Source organism: Myotis myotis, unplaced genomic scaffold (assembly GCF_014108235.1).
Source record: "Myotis myotis isolate mMyoMyo1 unplaced genomic scaffold, mMyoMyo1.p scaffold_m19_p_4, whole genome shotgun sequence".
Classification (NCBI taxonomy): Eukaryota; Metazoa; Chordata; class Mammalia; order Chiroptera; family Vespertilionidae; genus Myotis; species Myotis myotis.
Window position 1 is genome coordinate 122,334,260 of NW_023416346.1, and position 16,931 is coordinate 122,351,190.

Genomic DNA, 16,931 nt, shown 5'->3' on the forward strand with positions numbered 1-16,931 from the left:
ACTACAGAATAACCATCATTGAGAACCACTTGAAGTCTAGCTGAACAGAAGTCCTATAACTAAGGATATAAAGAAGCCACATCGAGACTGGTAGGAGGGGCAGAGATGTGGAACAAGATGGTCCCTCCATTGCAGGGGCAGCAACTCGCTTTTAAGGCACCAGGGACATAGAGATGTATTGACTTGTCTGGCTTCAGGGTGAGGCCTGGAGGAGCAACTTTCCACCCAGACAGAAGTACTGGCAAAAGCCATTGTTTCCTTTCAGATTCTTCCCCCTATAGGCAGAGGTGGGCACCATATCTGAGTCTCCATCAACCTGGGTAACATTGTTCACCCCAACCAGGTAATTTCCTGAGACCCTGTCCCACCCAACTTGTGGGCTCACCCACAATGCTTCCAGTGGCTTTTCCATCTAAAGGCCTGTCTTGGCTCATGCTGCAGACTTTTCTAAAACCTCTCAAAGGTTCACAAACACCAAACAAGTGGCATCTGACCTTTACATGCCCCATAACCCTTGCACTAATGGCAGCTTGGCCTCTAGTTCTTAGCTTTGCCTCTCTCAGACACCTCCAAGTCCAGTACAAGTGACAACCTTCTGCAGATCACTTTATAGCTCATGTTGGGTGGCACTAGCCAGAGCACAGGCAGTGGCTAACCTTGGCCTACACTTCTGGAAAGGCCCCAGAGCCAGCACATCCAGTGAACAGCTTCAGACCATGCCAGAGCACCACCCCACCACCTCCGTGAGCAACACACTCAAGGGGGTGCACTATAGCAAGTCCTGCTCTGTGGACTGAGCTCCTGCACAGTAGCTCCTCCACTGTGGTTGCAGCCAGACCTCACCAATTGGTCTGGGGGTTAACCCCTCCAGTTGAGGTGCTAACAGCAATCAAGGCTCAACTACAACAGGAGGGTGCACACAGCCCCCACATGGGGTACACCTGCAGTACCCAACTAGGATAACTAGGGAGGCTATACCACTGAGCCCCACAGGACATCTACTACATAAGGCCACCTTACCAAGACTTGGAAATGTAGCAGCTCTACCAAATACATAGAAACACAGGGAGGCAGCCAAAAACGAGGAGACAAAGAAACATGTCCCAAATGAAAAAACTGGGCAAAACTCCAGAAAAATAAATAAACACAATGGAGACAAGCAATCTATCAGATGCAGAGTTCAAAACACTGGTTATAAGAATGCTCAATGAACTTAGGGGGAGAATAGATCAACTCAGTGAGAATTTCAACAAAGAAATAGGAAATATAAAAATGGAGATAGAAACATAAAAAAGGACCAGTCAGAAATGAAGAATACAATAATTGAAATGAAGAATACACTAGAAGGAATCAACAGTAGATTAGATGAAGCAGAGGATCTAATCAGCAATTTGAAAGATAAGGTAGCAGAAAACACCCAATTAGAACAGCAAAAAGAAAAATAGCCCCCCCACACCCCCAAGTGAGGATAGTTTAAGGGACCACTGGGACAACAGCAAGCATACCAACATTCACATCATGTGGGTGCCAGAAGAAGAGTGAGAGAAAGGAATTTAAAAATAATGACAGAAATATTCCCTAACTTGGCAAAGGAAATAGATACGCAAGTCCAGGAAGTTCAGAAAGTCCCAAGCAAGATGAATCCAAAGAGGCCCACACAAAGACACATCATAATTAAAATGCCAAAGGCTAAAGACAAAGAGAAAACCTTAAAAGCAGCAAGAAAAAAACAGTTAGTTACCTACAAGGGAGCTCCCAGAAGACTGTCAGCTAATTTCTCAAAAGAAAGTTTGTAGGCCATAAGAGATTGGCAAGAATTATTCAAAGTGATGAAAATCAAGGACCTACAACCAAGATTACTCTACCCAGCAAGGCTATCATTTAGAATTGAAGAACAGATGAAAAGCTTCCCAGACAAGAAAAAGCTAAAGGAGTTCATCACTACCAAACCAGTATTACAAGAAATGTTAAAGGATCTTCTTTAAGAAGAAGAAAAAAGGACCAAAATATGAATAAAACAGCAATAAATACATTTCTATAAATAATTAATTTAAATGCAAATGGATTAAATGTTCCAATAAAAAGACACAGGGAGGCTGAGTGGATAAGAAAAAAAGACCCACTCATATGCTGTCTATAAGAGATTCATTTCATATTGAAAGACATACACAGGCAGAACATAAAAGGATGTAAAAAGATGTTTCATTAGAGTGGAATGAACAAAAAAAAAAGCTGGGGTAGCAATACTTATATCAGACAAAGTAAACTTTAAAACAAAGACTATAGCCCTGGCCAGTGTGGCTCAGTTGGTTGGGGCATCATCCTGTATACCAGAAGGTCAAGGGTTTTATTCCTGGTCAGGGCACATACCTAGGTTGCAGGTTTATTCCCCAGTCAAGGTGTGTATGGGAGGCAACCGACCAATATGCCTCTCTCATATCAATGATTCTCATTCTCTCTCTCTCTCTCTCTCTCTCTCTCTCTCTCTCTCTCTCTCTCCCTTCCCCCCTCTACAAAATATAATAATAATAAATAAAACAAAGGCTATAACAAGAGACAAAGAAGGATCCAGTAATTCCACTTCTGGGTATTTATCCGAAGAAACCCAAAACCCTAATTTTAAAAGACATATGCATCCCTACATTAATTGCAGCATTATTTACAATAGCCAAGATATGGAAGCAACTTAAGTGTCCATCAATAGACAAGTGGATAAAGAAGATGTGGTATATATACACAATGGAATATTACTCATCCATAAAAAGGAATGAAATCTTGCCATTTGCTTGGTATTGTGCTGAGTGAAATAAGTCAGACAGAGAAAGACAAATATCATATGATTTCACTTATATTCAGAGTCTAAAGGACAAAATAAACAAAACAGAAAGTCTCATAGATACGAAGAACATTTGACGGTTGCCGAGGGGAGAAGGTTGAAGGGGGGCTAGGTGTAAAAGGTGAAGGGATTAAGCAGTACAAATTGGTAGTTACAAAACAGGCAAGGGGATATTAGTCAAAGTATAGCATAGGGAATACAATCAACCATTTTTATATAATAAAAGGGTAATATGCAAATTGACCCTAATGGCAGAACGACCAGATTGATGGCTCAACCAGTCACTATGAGGCGCACTGACCACCTCTCAGTCCCTTTCCCTGGCTGGCAGGCTCCCATCGCCCAATGGCAAATGGAGAACTGGGGGTGGGTGGCAGGGGATGTGGGCAGCGCCAGGCCAAGACCCCCCACCCTGTCGGTCACCCCATACACAGAGGGTGACCCATGGTGGGGGCAGGCCGGCGAGTGGGCAGGAACAGCCGACCTCTCAGTCCCTCCCCCTGGCTGGAAGGCTCCAATCGCCCTATGGCGAATGGGGAACCAGGGGTGAGTGGCGGCAGGGGGCAGGGCTGGCTGCGGGTAGCTGAAGAAGATAGCCCTGATCGCAGGCCAGGTCTAGGGACCGTACTTGCACATGAATTTCGTGCGCCAGACCTCTAGTATTGTAATAACTATGTATGGTACCAGATGGGTACTAGATTTATTAAGGTGATCACTTCAAGTTATATAAATGTCTAATCACTGGGTTGTACTACCTGAAACTAATATAATATTGTACATCAACAGTAATTGAAAAAAAATTTACGAAAACCTCTTTGAGGTTAGAGCTATGAATCCTTTTTGTATCTCCAGCAACTAGAATTGGAGCTGGCATACAGAAGGTGCTCAATAAATTGAAAATTTTAGCTTGGTAAAAATGAGGACAACCTCTCAGTCCCTAAGCTCCCAGTTAGCCTCACTCTGTTCTGTACCTTCCAGATATCATACACATGTATGATGGTATGCTAAGAAGGGCAGAGTGAGAGAATGTACAGATAAAACCTAATGTAACTCCACTGCCACACTGGCACAATATTTCAGATCATGACACCTATTGATGGTGGGTCACAAAGTCTTAGACACCCTAAAGATCTTGACGTTTTCTTCATTCAATTATCCACCAAATGTAGGAGCCTCCTCAACTTGACTTAACCTTGATTAAAAAAAAATACTCTAACCTCTGTTCGAACACTTCTATTATTGGGGGAGCTTATAACCTTTGTTACAAAACAAAATTCAACTGAGTAAATTTTAAAGATCTTAGTGTGTATGTGTGTGATGTTGTTTTTTTTTTTCAATGATTCATGAATCGAGCAGCATCCAATCTAGAAGATTGATTGGAGCTCCAAGGAACTGTCCAAAATGAAAGATTTTTATATGCAGAAGGAAGCAGGAACAAAGATTTTATACTAGACAAAAAAGCAGGTTTGATTCTGCAAGGTCACTTTCCTTTAGGGGATGGCAGTGGTCTATCAGGCAGATTACCTAACTAGTGCTAATAAGGCAATTCCTGATTGATTGGTATACTAGTAAGATTCCATTTCTAGGAGAGCCGAAACTGCAATTAAGACACTGTTTGGTGACATGGAGCTTAGCATAAGTGACTCCATTTGGGGCCTGTTGACTTGTTATTAATACTTTATGAGGAAGCCAGTAACAATTTTCTAAAGCTCTATAGTTCTATTTTCCCATTAAGTTTATTTGGCTCTCTGTTGGCATTTACCCAGTGGTCGTAGTTTTACTCTCTCAGGCAAAAAAATAAAATAAAAATAAGCTGATATCTCTTCTGCCAAAAAGTCCTTTAGATAATCTACAAGTAATATATAACATTACGTACAATGCCCATTTTTCAATGTATTTTCACACAAGTAACTCCATGAAAGACAAGTTAGTGAGGTTAGCAAGGCAGTTATTGCTAACTTCAGGCAAAGAAACTGACTTAAAGTGATGACATGATTTACCACAATTCACACATCTCAAGACCAGCTGAGCCTGGCTTTCTGATTTCTATGCATATCCCTTCCACTCTATTATATATTCTATACCTCCCAAACTCCCCCCCTTCCTCAGGCTAAATATTCCTTCAAATATTCCCTACACAACAGTATTTCAGACTCTTTACCACCCTTGGCACCCCACCTGTCATTATATCTTTGTGAATATCTTTGTGACATCTTTCCAGAAAGATGTCACTTTTTCCCAGAAAAATAAGCCACTGCTTCTGACATTGGCACAAATTCTGTCAAATTCTGTCTTCTTTGTAGAATCCTGAAAGGTCAGATTCCATTGTCAAGGACTAGCTCCATACTCCCAATATCTTATTTTTAGGAAAGTGTCTCATTTTGGAAGTCATATGTCAGTATATCCAGAAGGTACAAATATAAAAGTTAAATGAAATATTATGTTAGGTTTGTACCAGGAACCCCAACCTGTCTGTGAAAATGAATTGTTTTTTAGATCCCAGAGCCTTAGATTAGATATTAGGCTGGTCTGTGTGAGGTGTCTGCATGGGCTCAGGTGGAGGGTGATGGGGTATAGGGGAGGAGGACTCCTTCCCAGCCAAAAGTCAATTTAAGCTGGGAGGAACCTTCTCATTAGCACCCTCTTAATAGAAGTGCCTTCGGGCTCTTCAGAAACCCAGCATATTGACAGTCATTACCCCCAAATCGACCAGGTTAGGCTCCTCAATCTATCAATGGGTTCCAGATAATCATTCAAGGACTTTTGAGTTCATAATGAAAGATTTGCCAGGAGTTCCTGGCATTCCTAATAAGTTGACTATAACTCACATTTTGCATATGTTTTGGAATCTACTTTGTCTCCCATGTGAAACTTAAAATTACATTCCAGGCATGTATAAGATGAGAGTAATACTAGCCACTGTAGTGGACAAACCCTGGAATCTCAGAAGATAATTTCTCACACATGCACAGTACAGTTAGCAGAATCAGTTAACTTGTTTTGCAGTTATTCAGGATCCAGGCCTCTGGAGACTGCTCTGTCTCAAAACAGGGCTTCCAAGATTGCCCTGAATTTGGGAGAAGAGAGTGGAAGTTGTCACAGGAGGCTTTTATGCAACAGGCCTAGAGGTGAAGCAGATCACTTTTGTCCATATTCCATAAGCCAAGACCTAGTCATGTGGCCACATACACCTAGCTGCAAGGGAGGCTGGAAGATGTCCAGCTGTGTGCCAAGGAGGAAGAGAAACTGTATTTGGTGAACAGTTCATCAGTCCCTTTTGCCAGAAGAAAATAGACTGTGATCCCTATTCTTTCTTCTCACCACCTTTGGTTATTAGAACTATGTGTGACCAATGTTTCCCATCTTCCAGGAGTACCAGCCGTGATTGTGACCATTGTCCTGACTATATCCCCAGATAACTATGGGCTTGGATCCTATGGGAAATTCCCTAGTGGCTCATCTGATGACTTGTGAGTACAAAGCCCCCAAGGGAATATTTAGTGAAGGGAATTCCCCAAGAAAGTGGAGGATCTAATCAGCATATTGACTCCAGCTCTCATGCTAATAAAATCCAGTAATATTTACAGCAACCTTTGCAGATTATATATATAAAGTTAAACTAGTTGGAAATGACATGCTACTAGTTAAGCATTAAAACAAAAAAATTAGAAGGAAGTATTTTGAAAATACTTTTATAAGCCTCTGATAAAAATGAAATACCAATTACATTATATTAGTAAAGACTCATGAAATAAAGTCACTAGCATTAAAGGGAGTAAAATCCTGAATGTTATCAAAGAACAATTTTTAAATACCTTCAGCTACCAAGTGTCCTAAAATAAACTATTTTAGGTTTTTTCCCTAGAGGTATAAATGATTGTGGAGAACAGTGGTTTTATCATTTTCTTTTCTCTTTTTTACGTGTAGTAATGTTTCAATAAACTGATATAAATTCACTGTAGCATTTTGAACCATATTTCAGCATGATAATATGTTTTTCCCTGTTTCCCCCTCCAAATTACAGTTGCTGGATCAACAGCAATGCTGTATTCTATATTACAGTTGTGGGATATTTCTGTGTAATATTTCTGCTGAATGTCAGCATGTTCATTGTGGTCCTGATCCAACTCTGTCGAATTAAAAAGAAGAAGCAACTGGGAGCCCAGCGAAAAACCAGTATTCAAGACCTGCGGAGTGTTGCTGGCCTTACATTTTTACTGGGAATTACTTGGGGTTTTGCCTTCTTTGCCTGGGGACCAGTTAATGTCACCTTCATGTATCTCTTTGCCATATTTAACACTTTACAAGGTAAGCTCTACAGTACTAAATCTGCACTGAATGATCCCAGTTGAACTTAAAAATATCACTACTGCCCTGACCGGTATGGCTCAGTGGATAGAGTGTTGACCTGCGGACTGAAGGGTCCCGGGTTTGATTCCGGTCAAGGGCATGTACCTTGGTTGCAGGCACATCCCCAATGGGAGGTGTGGCAGGAGGCAGCTGATCAATGTTTCTGACTCTCTATCCCTCTCCCTTCCTTTCTGTTAAAAAATAAATAAAATATATTTTTTTAAAAATATCACTACTAAAAGAGTATCAAAGTAGTTTATTTAGTTGCTTAAGATATATTCTTGAAAGGGCACTTTGAGATCCTTGGAAGAGAGATGTTGATTTAATTCAACAAGTGGTACTTTTCCCCACCTTTTCCATCATCCCCTCAAAGAAAACATACTGAAGGGAACCTGCCAGGAACTCTTTCTGAGAGTCAATTACTCTTCACTTGGTTTCTTACTTTTTTAAAAAATGTTTTTTTAATTGAAATAGAGCATCCATAGAGAAAACTACACGTGCCATAAATGTTCCTGTGAGGTCTCACCACTCTGACCTCCTTAGGCTGTGTTTGGGAGACAATTATAAATATGGAGTCAATATACAGACCCAAGTGGCAGCAGCCTGACCCAGTGGCTAATCCTGAGACATTGCTCCACTGGGACATGCAGCAGGAAAGGGTCAGACTCTGTGTCACCCTTACTTCAGAGCTTCCCATTTGTTAATGAAGCCCAGCTGTAGTCATTTCAAACCCTCTTAGCTATATTCTTTGGAAAAGAAAATTACTAATTCTTTTAGACCAGTGTTACAAAAGACTTAGCAGCTCTGATTAATTTTTAATGGAAGTACAGTACTTTGGCATTAAAAGCCAAGCATCCTAATAGGTTTACATTACATAATAATCCATAGCCCTTGGTTCCCTTTTATTCCAAAGCCTCTGTCGGGATGCCTTTTACTTGCATTCCTATCAGCTTGTTTTCATCTTTTCCTGCTACTTTTAGCTCCCATTGCATTCTCTTATAGTTCTTAGGCAAGAGATCAATTTGCTTGTTTTCAAAGAAACCCCAACCTGAGAATTAATTCAAATGCCTAATTTAGCTGTTGGTTCTTACTTTATTTGGAGAGAGCCAATTAATATGCTTGTTGTTCACATACAATTAATATTTTTTACCTACAATGTACCAGTTCCTGAACTGGTATATCTAGGTGTTGCACTACATAGTATTAAATAGAAACATTTTATTTGCCAACAATGACATGCTATAAGAGACACTTTAAGAGAAAAAAATAAAATAAACAAGAAGTGCTGGTGAGAATGTGGGAAAAAGGGAACCCTAGTACACTGCTGGTGGGAATGCAGACTACTGCATCTACTGTGGAAAACAGTATGGAGTTTCCTCAAAAAATTAAAAAGGGAACCGCCACCCTGGCCAGTGTTCTTAGTGGTTAGAGCATCAGCCCATGCATAGAAGGGAAAATGAACCTGCCTTTCTCATTTCCCCAGAATGACTTTTCATTAGAATATGAAGGGATAGAAGAGATATAGTTTCATTTATAAAAGGGAACCTAATTTGCAGGGCTTTGGTGTTGATTAAAGGAGAAATGGGTATAGGCTCTGATTTGGGACTCGGGTAACCCCATTTTGATCTCTTTCATACATGCTATTTCTCCCCTAAGGCAACCAAGAGTAGCCACCCAGGGTGGCAAATGAACAAAGGTGTGCATGCAGTATTCAAGATATCAGTCTTGAAGGCATACCTGATGTTTTAAAATGAAGATTTTTAAAGTAGATAGATTGGGGTTTGGGGAGACGGAGAACTACAAATTTTCCCCTTCATTCAGCAAATATTTATTGGGGAAAGCATTGAGGAGTCACAGTAATGGGGCTGTGTGATGAGCCCTGTGACTGAAAGACTAGGACAGAGGTAGGTAGAAAGTGGAGCCTGAGGGCCTGTTCAAGATTGGAGTGTTGTTTTCTTCTTAACCAGGATGCCAGTGGAAAATTTCCTTGAGCAGGTTAGAGGAAGGCAGGGTGATAATGCTGTAGTGCCCCAGGCTTGGGAGGAAGAGGGGGAAGACCAGGTAAGGGCTTGAAAGGAGGAGCAAGGGATCTGAGACCTATGGTGGAGACAGCATTTGACAGAGCTTGGAAATCAATTATAATTATGGAGGGGTGGGTAGGTAGGAGTCTAGGTCCCAGCAGGCGTCCTAGGTAGATAGCTTGTATTTCCAAAGATAAGGCCACAGACGGAATGTGAGAGGAGAGGCAGTGATTTTAGAAATGCAGAATCATCATTCCTTTTATAAATATATTTTATCATATATAGAAAGTGTCCCAGGGTGCCTTTTGATAAGCAAACTTACCCAGGACTTTTGATTTTTTTTTTCAGTTTGTAAATTTCACTTTGCCTATAGCTGTCAAAGAATTTATCTTTTGTGCAAAGGAAGCTCATGACATTAAGGTCTTACTTTGGAATTCATTGTGTTATGGGTCTTTTTCCCCCCATAGGGTTTTTCATATTCATCTTTTACTGTGTAGCAAAAGAGAATGTCAGAAAGCAATGGAGGCGGTATCTTTGTTGTGGAAAGTTACGGCTGGCTGAAAATTCTGGTAATGATTTACTTTACTTTTTATCCTTCTAAATCTTGAGGAAAAAATTGTATAAGTTAAGATTCAAAGCAATATATGCCAAAGGGCTATCGAATATGGAAATCAATGAATGGAACATGCACAATAGAAAATATTGATTGTGCACATTAGGGGCAAAAAAACCTAAAGAATTAAAAAAATAATTACTCATATATGGGAACTTAGTGAGCAATAGAATTAATGTCTGGCTTTTTCTTGATTGAAACAACAGTGAAAATTTTAGAATTTATTTCCTTGTGAGCTAATGTTTCCCATTTACTCAAAGTAATTTTTTTACCTTCATAACTTTTTAAGTCTTGACTCAACCTTGTATATAAACTTTAGCATACATTTGGTTGTTTGGTGATAGCATACATGTGGTTATTTTGAAGTTATATTTTTAGGTCCTGTTGGCTTGTAGAGCAAATAGGTCATTTTTAGGAAAATAAGAAAAATTAACTACTGTCTGAAAACTAAATTCCTTTTGCATGATTACCACCCATGAATACTACCTTTGTTGTATTGCAAAATCTGGTTGCACAAGATCTATATTTAGAAAATGGCAGTAAATGTAGTTTAGTCATTTTCAGGGATTTAAGAACCATGAGTCATCACAACACGGTCTATATGTTCTTAAGACAGTCCTTGTCTCTGAAGTACTAGCTAATTCAGTGGATATATATAGACATAATCAAATTAACTTGGCCTTTAATTCCATGAGAATATATGTTACTTTTAACCAGGCAGTCATTTAAAGGACAAATATATATAGCCTTAAATGCAAATACATGTTATCACACCAACTTGTGAAATATATGACTTCTCTGTAAGATCTGGAAGTGGGAGATCAGTTGCTAGAACAAGTTACACTGTGATCTGTCTCTTGCCTTTGAGCTTCAACATTCCAACCTGTTTTTCCGTAATGCTTATTCTACTACAGACTGGAGTAAAACTGCTACTAATGGTTTAAAGAAGCAGACTGTAAACCAAGGAGTGTCCAGCTCTTCAAATTCCCTACAGTCAAACAGTAACTCCACCCACTCGACCACACTGCTAGTGAATAATGATTGCTCAGGACTTGTGAGCGGGAATGGTATGTATTTCTCAATATAGTATTTCTCAAGCTAGAGTTTGTTTTATTAAAGTATTATTATCTTATAATGACATTTTTGCTAAGCAAAGCGAACAATTACCTATATGGTTAGTGGGTCAAAGTGTGGTTACCTTATAAAATAGAAAGATTATTAATCCAAATGTATTCACTTTAGAGCAAATACCTGGACAACTGTTTTTTTTTAAGATTCAGTTGTGTGGGTTTTTTTGTGATAGGAATTGATGATGACCTAAAAGTTTTAACATTGAAAATCCTGATTTAAGTATTACCCAAAGACTTCTGTGTTAAATCTGAGCAAGTAGTACCTAAAATAGTTGATAAAATTATATCAATTTTTACTTTATCTATAGTCATACACATCTTTGACCCTTTTAAACCTTCCTGTTTTTCACTTATAATGTTTGTTCATTATTTTCCAAGTGTGGCTGCCTTGTTACAGTGCCCAAATCCCCACAAATATATCAATACTATAACCAGTATTGGTGACAATATGTCACCAACATATGAACAGATTATTGTTGCTGCACCTGGATTACTCATTAATTCTGACACTTCTAGCTAAAACTTCCATTACATTTTCTTCCTTTCATAAGACTGTATTATTTATTACTCACAAAAGTTTGTCTTCTTTGGCTTCTTAATATATCTTTTGCATTTTTATAATAACTTAAATGATGCTTGTATACTTTCTCCTTCCCTGGAAATTTTGCCTTTATTCATTGTTTTAGGATATTAGTTATTTTCATGATGAATTCAAATAAATTTGTAAGTTTGTACATACACCTACAAATAGTTTTCCAACCTCCCTGAAGATGCCTCTAAGTTGAGGTTTCTCAACCTTGGCACAATTGACATTTGGAGCTAGATAAGTCCTTGTTGTGGGGGGGCTTGGCCTGTGCATTCTGGGATGTTTACCAACATCCCTGGCTCCACCCACCCAATACCAGTAGAACCCTCCCCATTCACCCCCAGTTGTGACAACTAAAAATGTCTTTAGACATTGAGAAATGTCCTCTGTGCGGGGTGGGCCAGTAAAATCCCACCCCACTCCTACCTCACCCCATCACTGAGAACTATCTATATGAATATTAAAGGCTAAGTGACCGACCATACATCCGTCCGACCGTCCAACCAACTGACCGGTATATATGACATACACTGGCAATCCTATATAATGAAAGTGTAGTATGCAAATTGTTCCCTCAACCAGAGTTCTTCCGGGAGTTCGACCAGGGGGCAGGCCAGCTGGGGTAAGGGCACTGGCAGATGGCCAGGGGAAGGGAAGGAGTACCCGGCTGGCAGCTGGCAGCTGCTAGGGACCCTACCAGTGCATGAATTTTGTGCACTTGGCCTCTAGTTTAAATTTTGAAACCTTAGTTTCATCATTACCTTGAGATGGAGATAATAATTGCACTATCCAGTAGGGTAATAAATGACATAATACTTATAACGTTCTTAGCACTGCTATCATTATTATATTTATGGCATGAACTAACAAATTGGCTTATTATTCAGCTTTCCACATTGTCTTCTAATGGTATATTGGTCAAAAGGAAAATATCAAGTAGCCAGAGGGTCTCAGCTGCTGTGCATGCCCTCTCGTCCCCCCACACACAATTCAGGATCATCCTGGGGTCGGGGAGGCCCAGATCCAAAACACAGTTTCTGAATGCCCAGCTGCTCCCTGGCCTAGACTCTATTGTTGGAATTGGTGGTTTCCCCTTGGGAATCAGTCCTATCCTGGGGTCAGTCAGAGGGACTGGTTTAGTTTACAAGAAATGATTTTTTTTTCTTGCCATAACTGTTGTCGCTCTGGATTTCTCTGGTACAAAGTTTTATTTTATAGGAAGTTTAGGGAACCAAGAACCTTGTAAGAGGACATATAGGGATCTCTGTTAACCTTAACCTTTTGGGGTAGATCAGAATATTATATTAGGTTATATTAAAATATATGCTACCACTTGAAGTCAATAGATGTTCAACCAGAGTTAGGAAATGGGCCCTTTAAAATCAAATATATTGTTTTGCTTCATACTTTGAGCATTTCATTTTTAAAAACGGCCATAGAGGAAACATTCTCCAATCTGTTTTACTTACTTTGAGTGGCCTTAGGGAAGGAATGAAAGTAAATACAATATAATAATATATCATGAACATTTTTAAAACGTTCTAAGTGTGTGTATATATACTTAAGAATAAAGTGTGTATTTTTAAAAGTATCCATTTCTGTGGATATTTCATGACACCAATTTTGGTTTTCATTATATAGGGAATGCTCCTACAGAGAAGAATGGTGTTTCTTTCAGTGTGCAGAATGGAGATGTGTGCCTTCATGACTTCACTGGAAAACAGCACATGTTTAATGAGAAAGAAGATTCCTGTAATGGTAAAAGTCGTATCGCTCTCAGAAGGACTTCAAAACGAGGAAGCTTACACTTTATTGAGCAAATGTGATTCCTTTCTCCGAAATCAAAGCATGATGCTTGATAGTGTGAAAATGTCCATTTTTACCTTTTCCACAATGTGAGATGTATGAAAATCAACTAATTTTATACTCAGCAACTTCTGGAGGAGCATAAGCTAATTGAGGGCAGTGGTTACAATTGGAAGAGAAAGCCAAGACATTTTGAGACATTTGCAACTTGGTTTCTTATCCTTCATTTTAAAAGAAGATTGGTTTTAAACAACTTACTAAAGATTCGTTTAAAGAAAATATAAGTAGTTCACTTCCAGCCACATTTTACTAGTAAAGAGGTTAAGTTATGTTGTCTTTGATAACATTATATAAAGCAACTGTTGACTTCAGCCAGTTGGTGAGTTTAATTGTGCATGCCTTTGTTGTAAATAAGCTAAATTCTAGTGACCCACACATCAGCAATCTTACTTCTACATTTTTTGTATTTATTTTCTAGTGTGTAAATTTATTTCTTTGTAGAATCATGGTTGTGTTGTTGTGTCAAATGTGATAAGATAACTCAAAAAATTTCTTGCTCATTCACTGAGTTGTAAAACTCCTTTTGGAGATTACATGGGATGTGAAATACAGAACTTCATTCAAATCAAAAAATAATGATGCCAGCCAGACTGGGGAAAAAATGTAAACAGATGGTGCCACAATTAGCTTATACAATGCCTTTGAGCAAGTTAAAAAAAAAAAAAAAAAGGTACCCCACTAGACAGGCACAGCCCCGTGGGCTCATGGTTTGGCAGAGTGGGGGCCATATTTTAGCCCCACTCACCCACTAGAGTGCACCCTTGTACAGGGTGTAAATTGTATATACCTGGAAACATGGCATCCAATAACCCATCTCCTGGCCTTATCCCTAATCATTAAATTATGGAATCTGCACCAAGATGTTTAGCTTAATACCATGGCCATAGAGAGGGATGGAAGTATAATCTATTCTAGACCATATGTCAGGAAAATTGTGAATGGGGAGAAGATACGTATACTGCCTCTTCTCAAATCCCCAGAGCCTTTCAGAAAAGGGGAGTAGCATAGGGATTACTTTTTAAAAGAGATGTATATAAAGAAAAAAATCATATTGTTCTTTAAAAAGCAATTGCATGGTACTTTGTTGATTGTTATGATGGGTACACTGTGGCCCAGGCAGAGCTATAGTTATTTTTTAATACGAGCTCTAGTCTCAAAGAGTGTATAGTGACAAGGGGGAATAGCTATTGGAATGGTGAACTATCCTGCAATGCTATTATTTCCATATGTATCAAACCCTGATTGCTCCTAATTATAGAGGCTCTATCTTGTTTCCCACCTACAGCTGTGTGAGCAGTGCCTCAAGTGTGTTCTTATTAGGAGCATTTCAAAACTCTTTAGTTAATCAAAACCTTTCAGTTGAGTCTTTCACTAAGGTTCCCTCGCATATATTTCAAGTGAATGTTGTATCCCAGATTAACGATAGTAATAATATAATACACTTCTATGAGTGCTGATTTGCCTTTGCAATATTTCTTCTCCAATTTATTTAATTGTCTTGTATTTATATGTTAAAATTGACCAAAATATTAAAATCAACAAATTTGCAGCCTAGCTGGCATGACTCAGTGGTTGAGTGTCAACCTAAGAACCAGGAAGTCATGATTTAACTCCCGCTCAGGGCACATGCCTGGGTTGCAGGCTCGATCCCCAGTGTGGGGCATGCAGGAGGCAGCCGATCAATGATTCTCTCTCATAATTGATGTTTCTATCTCTCTCTCCCTCTCCCTTCCTCTCTGAAATCAATAAAAATACATTTAAACCATAAATTTGCAGTTAATTCTTTTAAGTTTGAAAACTTTCACACACAAAGAGAAAACATTTCAGGTCCTTTCCCTGGAAGTGTGGCATGGAAGTAGAAGGACAACCCAGATTAAGATGACCATAACAGTAACATTCTTTGGCAAACAGTAGGCTCACTGTGACTTTGAAGTTAAAGCAAGGTTTATTCTGTCTCATGAGAATCACTTTATGATTTCTCTCATTTTCCTCTTATTCTTTCAAGCTTATCTCTTTAACACATGTTGCCATTGGCCCACATGAGCCCCAGATACGGATCCCTTCCAAGTGTCTGCTCCTTTACCACTGAACAGTAGGATTTCAAGAAGGACAGGATTTGGGGTTTCTGGGGGAGCTGATTAGCATATGGGAGCCACAAATGGGGAAAGCTGGCCTCAACCACAAGAGGTCTCTGAGCAATCTCTCCTTCGACAATACTCGGCAGCTTCAAAGAGTATTGTTGAGTATTAAGGAAGGCGGTGAGAGACTCTAGATTTGGCGGGTAAGATCTCCCAAACCAAATCTGAAGCAGATTATGTAACCAAAGTGTACACAGCAGGATGCATAATGTCTGGTGTCCTTTAAGATCCCACTCCCCTTATTTTTCCTATTGGGTTTTGTGTCCTTAAGTCAAATTGTCTGTTTGTTTTACTTCAGACTGATAAGGGGCAGGACAGAGAATGTTCCTGAGAAGCATCCTCCTTTGGGTTTAAAATTGGTCCCACAATCTGAGACTCTACTGAAGGAGATAGAGGTGGTGCCAATATGAGGAGGTGAGGAATGTCACAGGAGTGGCCAGTATTTGAAATATTTCCTCAGAACATTTAAGAAGTTTTTTTTTTTTTTCCCAAAACACACTGCAATCATTAATCCCTAAAGTAATTCTATTAACTTTAATGAACAGCATGAAGATTGCTCTCGGCAACAATGGTGAAATGGCTTCATTTAGGATACTTGGTTGTGTCTAATGAGGTTACCTAGGAGGCAGGTTAGTTTGTTGAAGGCCATTTTGAAAAAGAGCTAATTGACTAAATGGGCGCTTTATCAAATGGAGTTGTATGTTGTCATTTTGTCTCCATAACAGCATTTTAAAGATTATTCAGTTTATCGCTGCCTCAGCTCCTTGCTGCTATGGTTGGAGTCTGAGTCACAGGGAAAAGGAAAGTCTGGTCATATGAACATAACTTTGAACAGGAAAAATTCTTATCAGTATATTCTTTTTTTCTTTTTACCTCAGTCCTAGGTACAGTATCAAAAACTTAGGGCAGACAAAAATTGAATACATTACTTGAGAATATGTTCTTTTAAATACATTTATAAGTATTCTTCACTGTGAAGAAATCTTAGGCTCCCTTATGTTTCCTCTCTTTACCTCTCAATCTCAAACTAGCTATAGGAAACTGGAGCAGAGACAAATTCAACATTCTTTAGTATATCGTGATGAAAAACAAAATTAGTTCCAGTCAATTAAAGTTAATATGCCAAAGGAATAACTAAATTTGGCTAACTGGCTATTTTCAGCAAACTGGCTATTCTCCTCTGTGTCAAAGATGGAATTCCTTTCTTTAAAGTCAAACACCTGAACTCGCTAAGAGAAATATTTTTTGGTTTCTGTTTTGGATGCTGACATGTGGTTCTCTGAGAACTTCCTTGGCTGAAGTCCCTGTAGCAAGACAATGGGTAGATACTCTGACTGGAATCCAGGATCCAGTTCTGGGTTTTCACCTTTATGAAGATCATGAACCAGCTT

At 39.1% G+C, this 16,931-nt stretch overlaps 1 protein-coding gene across 3 annotated transcripts in view; it reads left to right on the forward strand.

The window, feature by feature from the left end:
- Positions 1-15,011, forward strand: part of ADGRG2 (adhesion G protein-coupled receptor G2) — a 117,586-nt gene extending 102,575 nt beyond the window's left edge. For all 3 annotated transcript variants that reach the window (XM_036305822.1, XM_036305820.1, XM_036305821.1), the window contains 5 exons: positions 6,207-6,306; positions 6,861-7,144; positions 9,675-9,776; positions 10,735-10,887; positions 13,178-15,011. In XM_036305822.1, the coding sequence (XP_036161715.1) occupies positions 6,207-6,306; positions 6,861-7,144; positions 9,675-9,776; positions 10,735-10,887; positions 13,178-13,362 (824 nt within the window). In that variant the 3' untranslated portion in view covers positions 13,363-15,011. The remainder of the gene's footprint in view (positions 1-6,206; positions 6,307-6,860; positions 7,145-9,674; positions 9,777-10,734; positions 10,888-13,177) is intronic.
- The last annotated feature ends 1,920 nt before the right edge of the window (positions 15,012-16,931 follow it).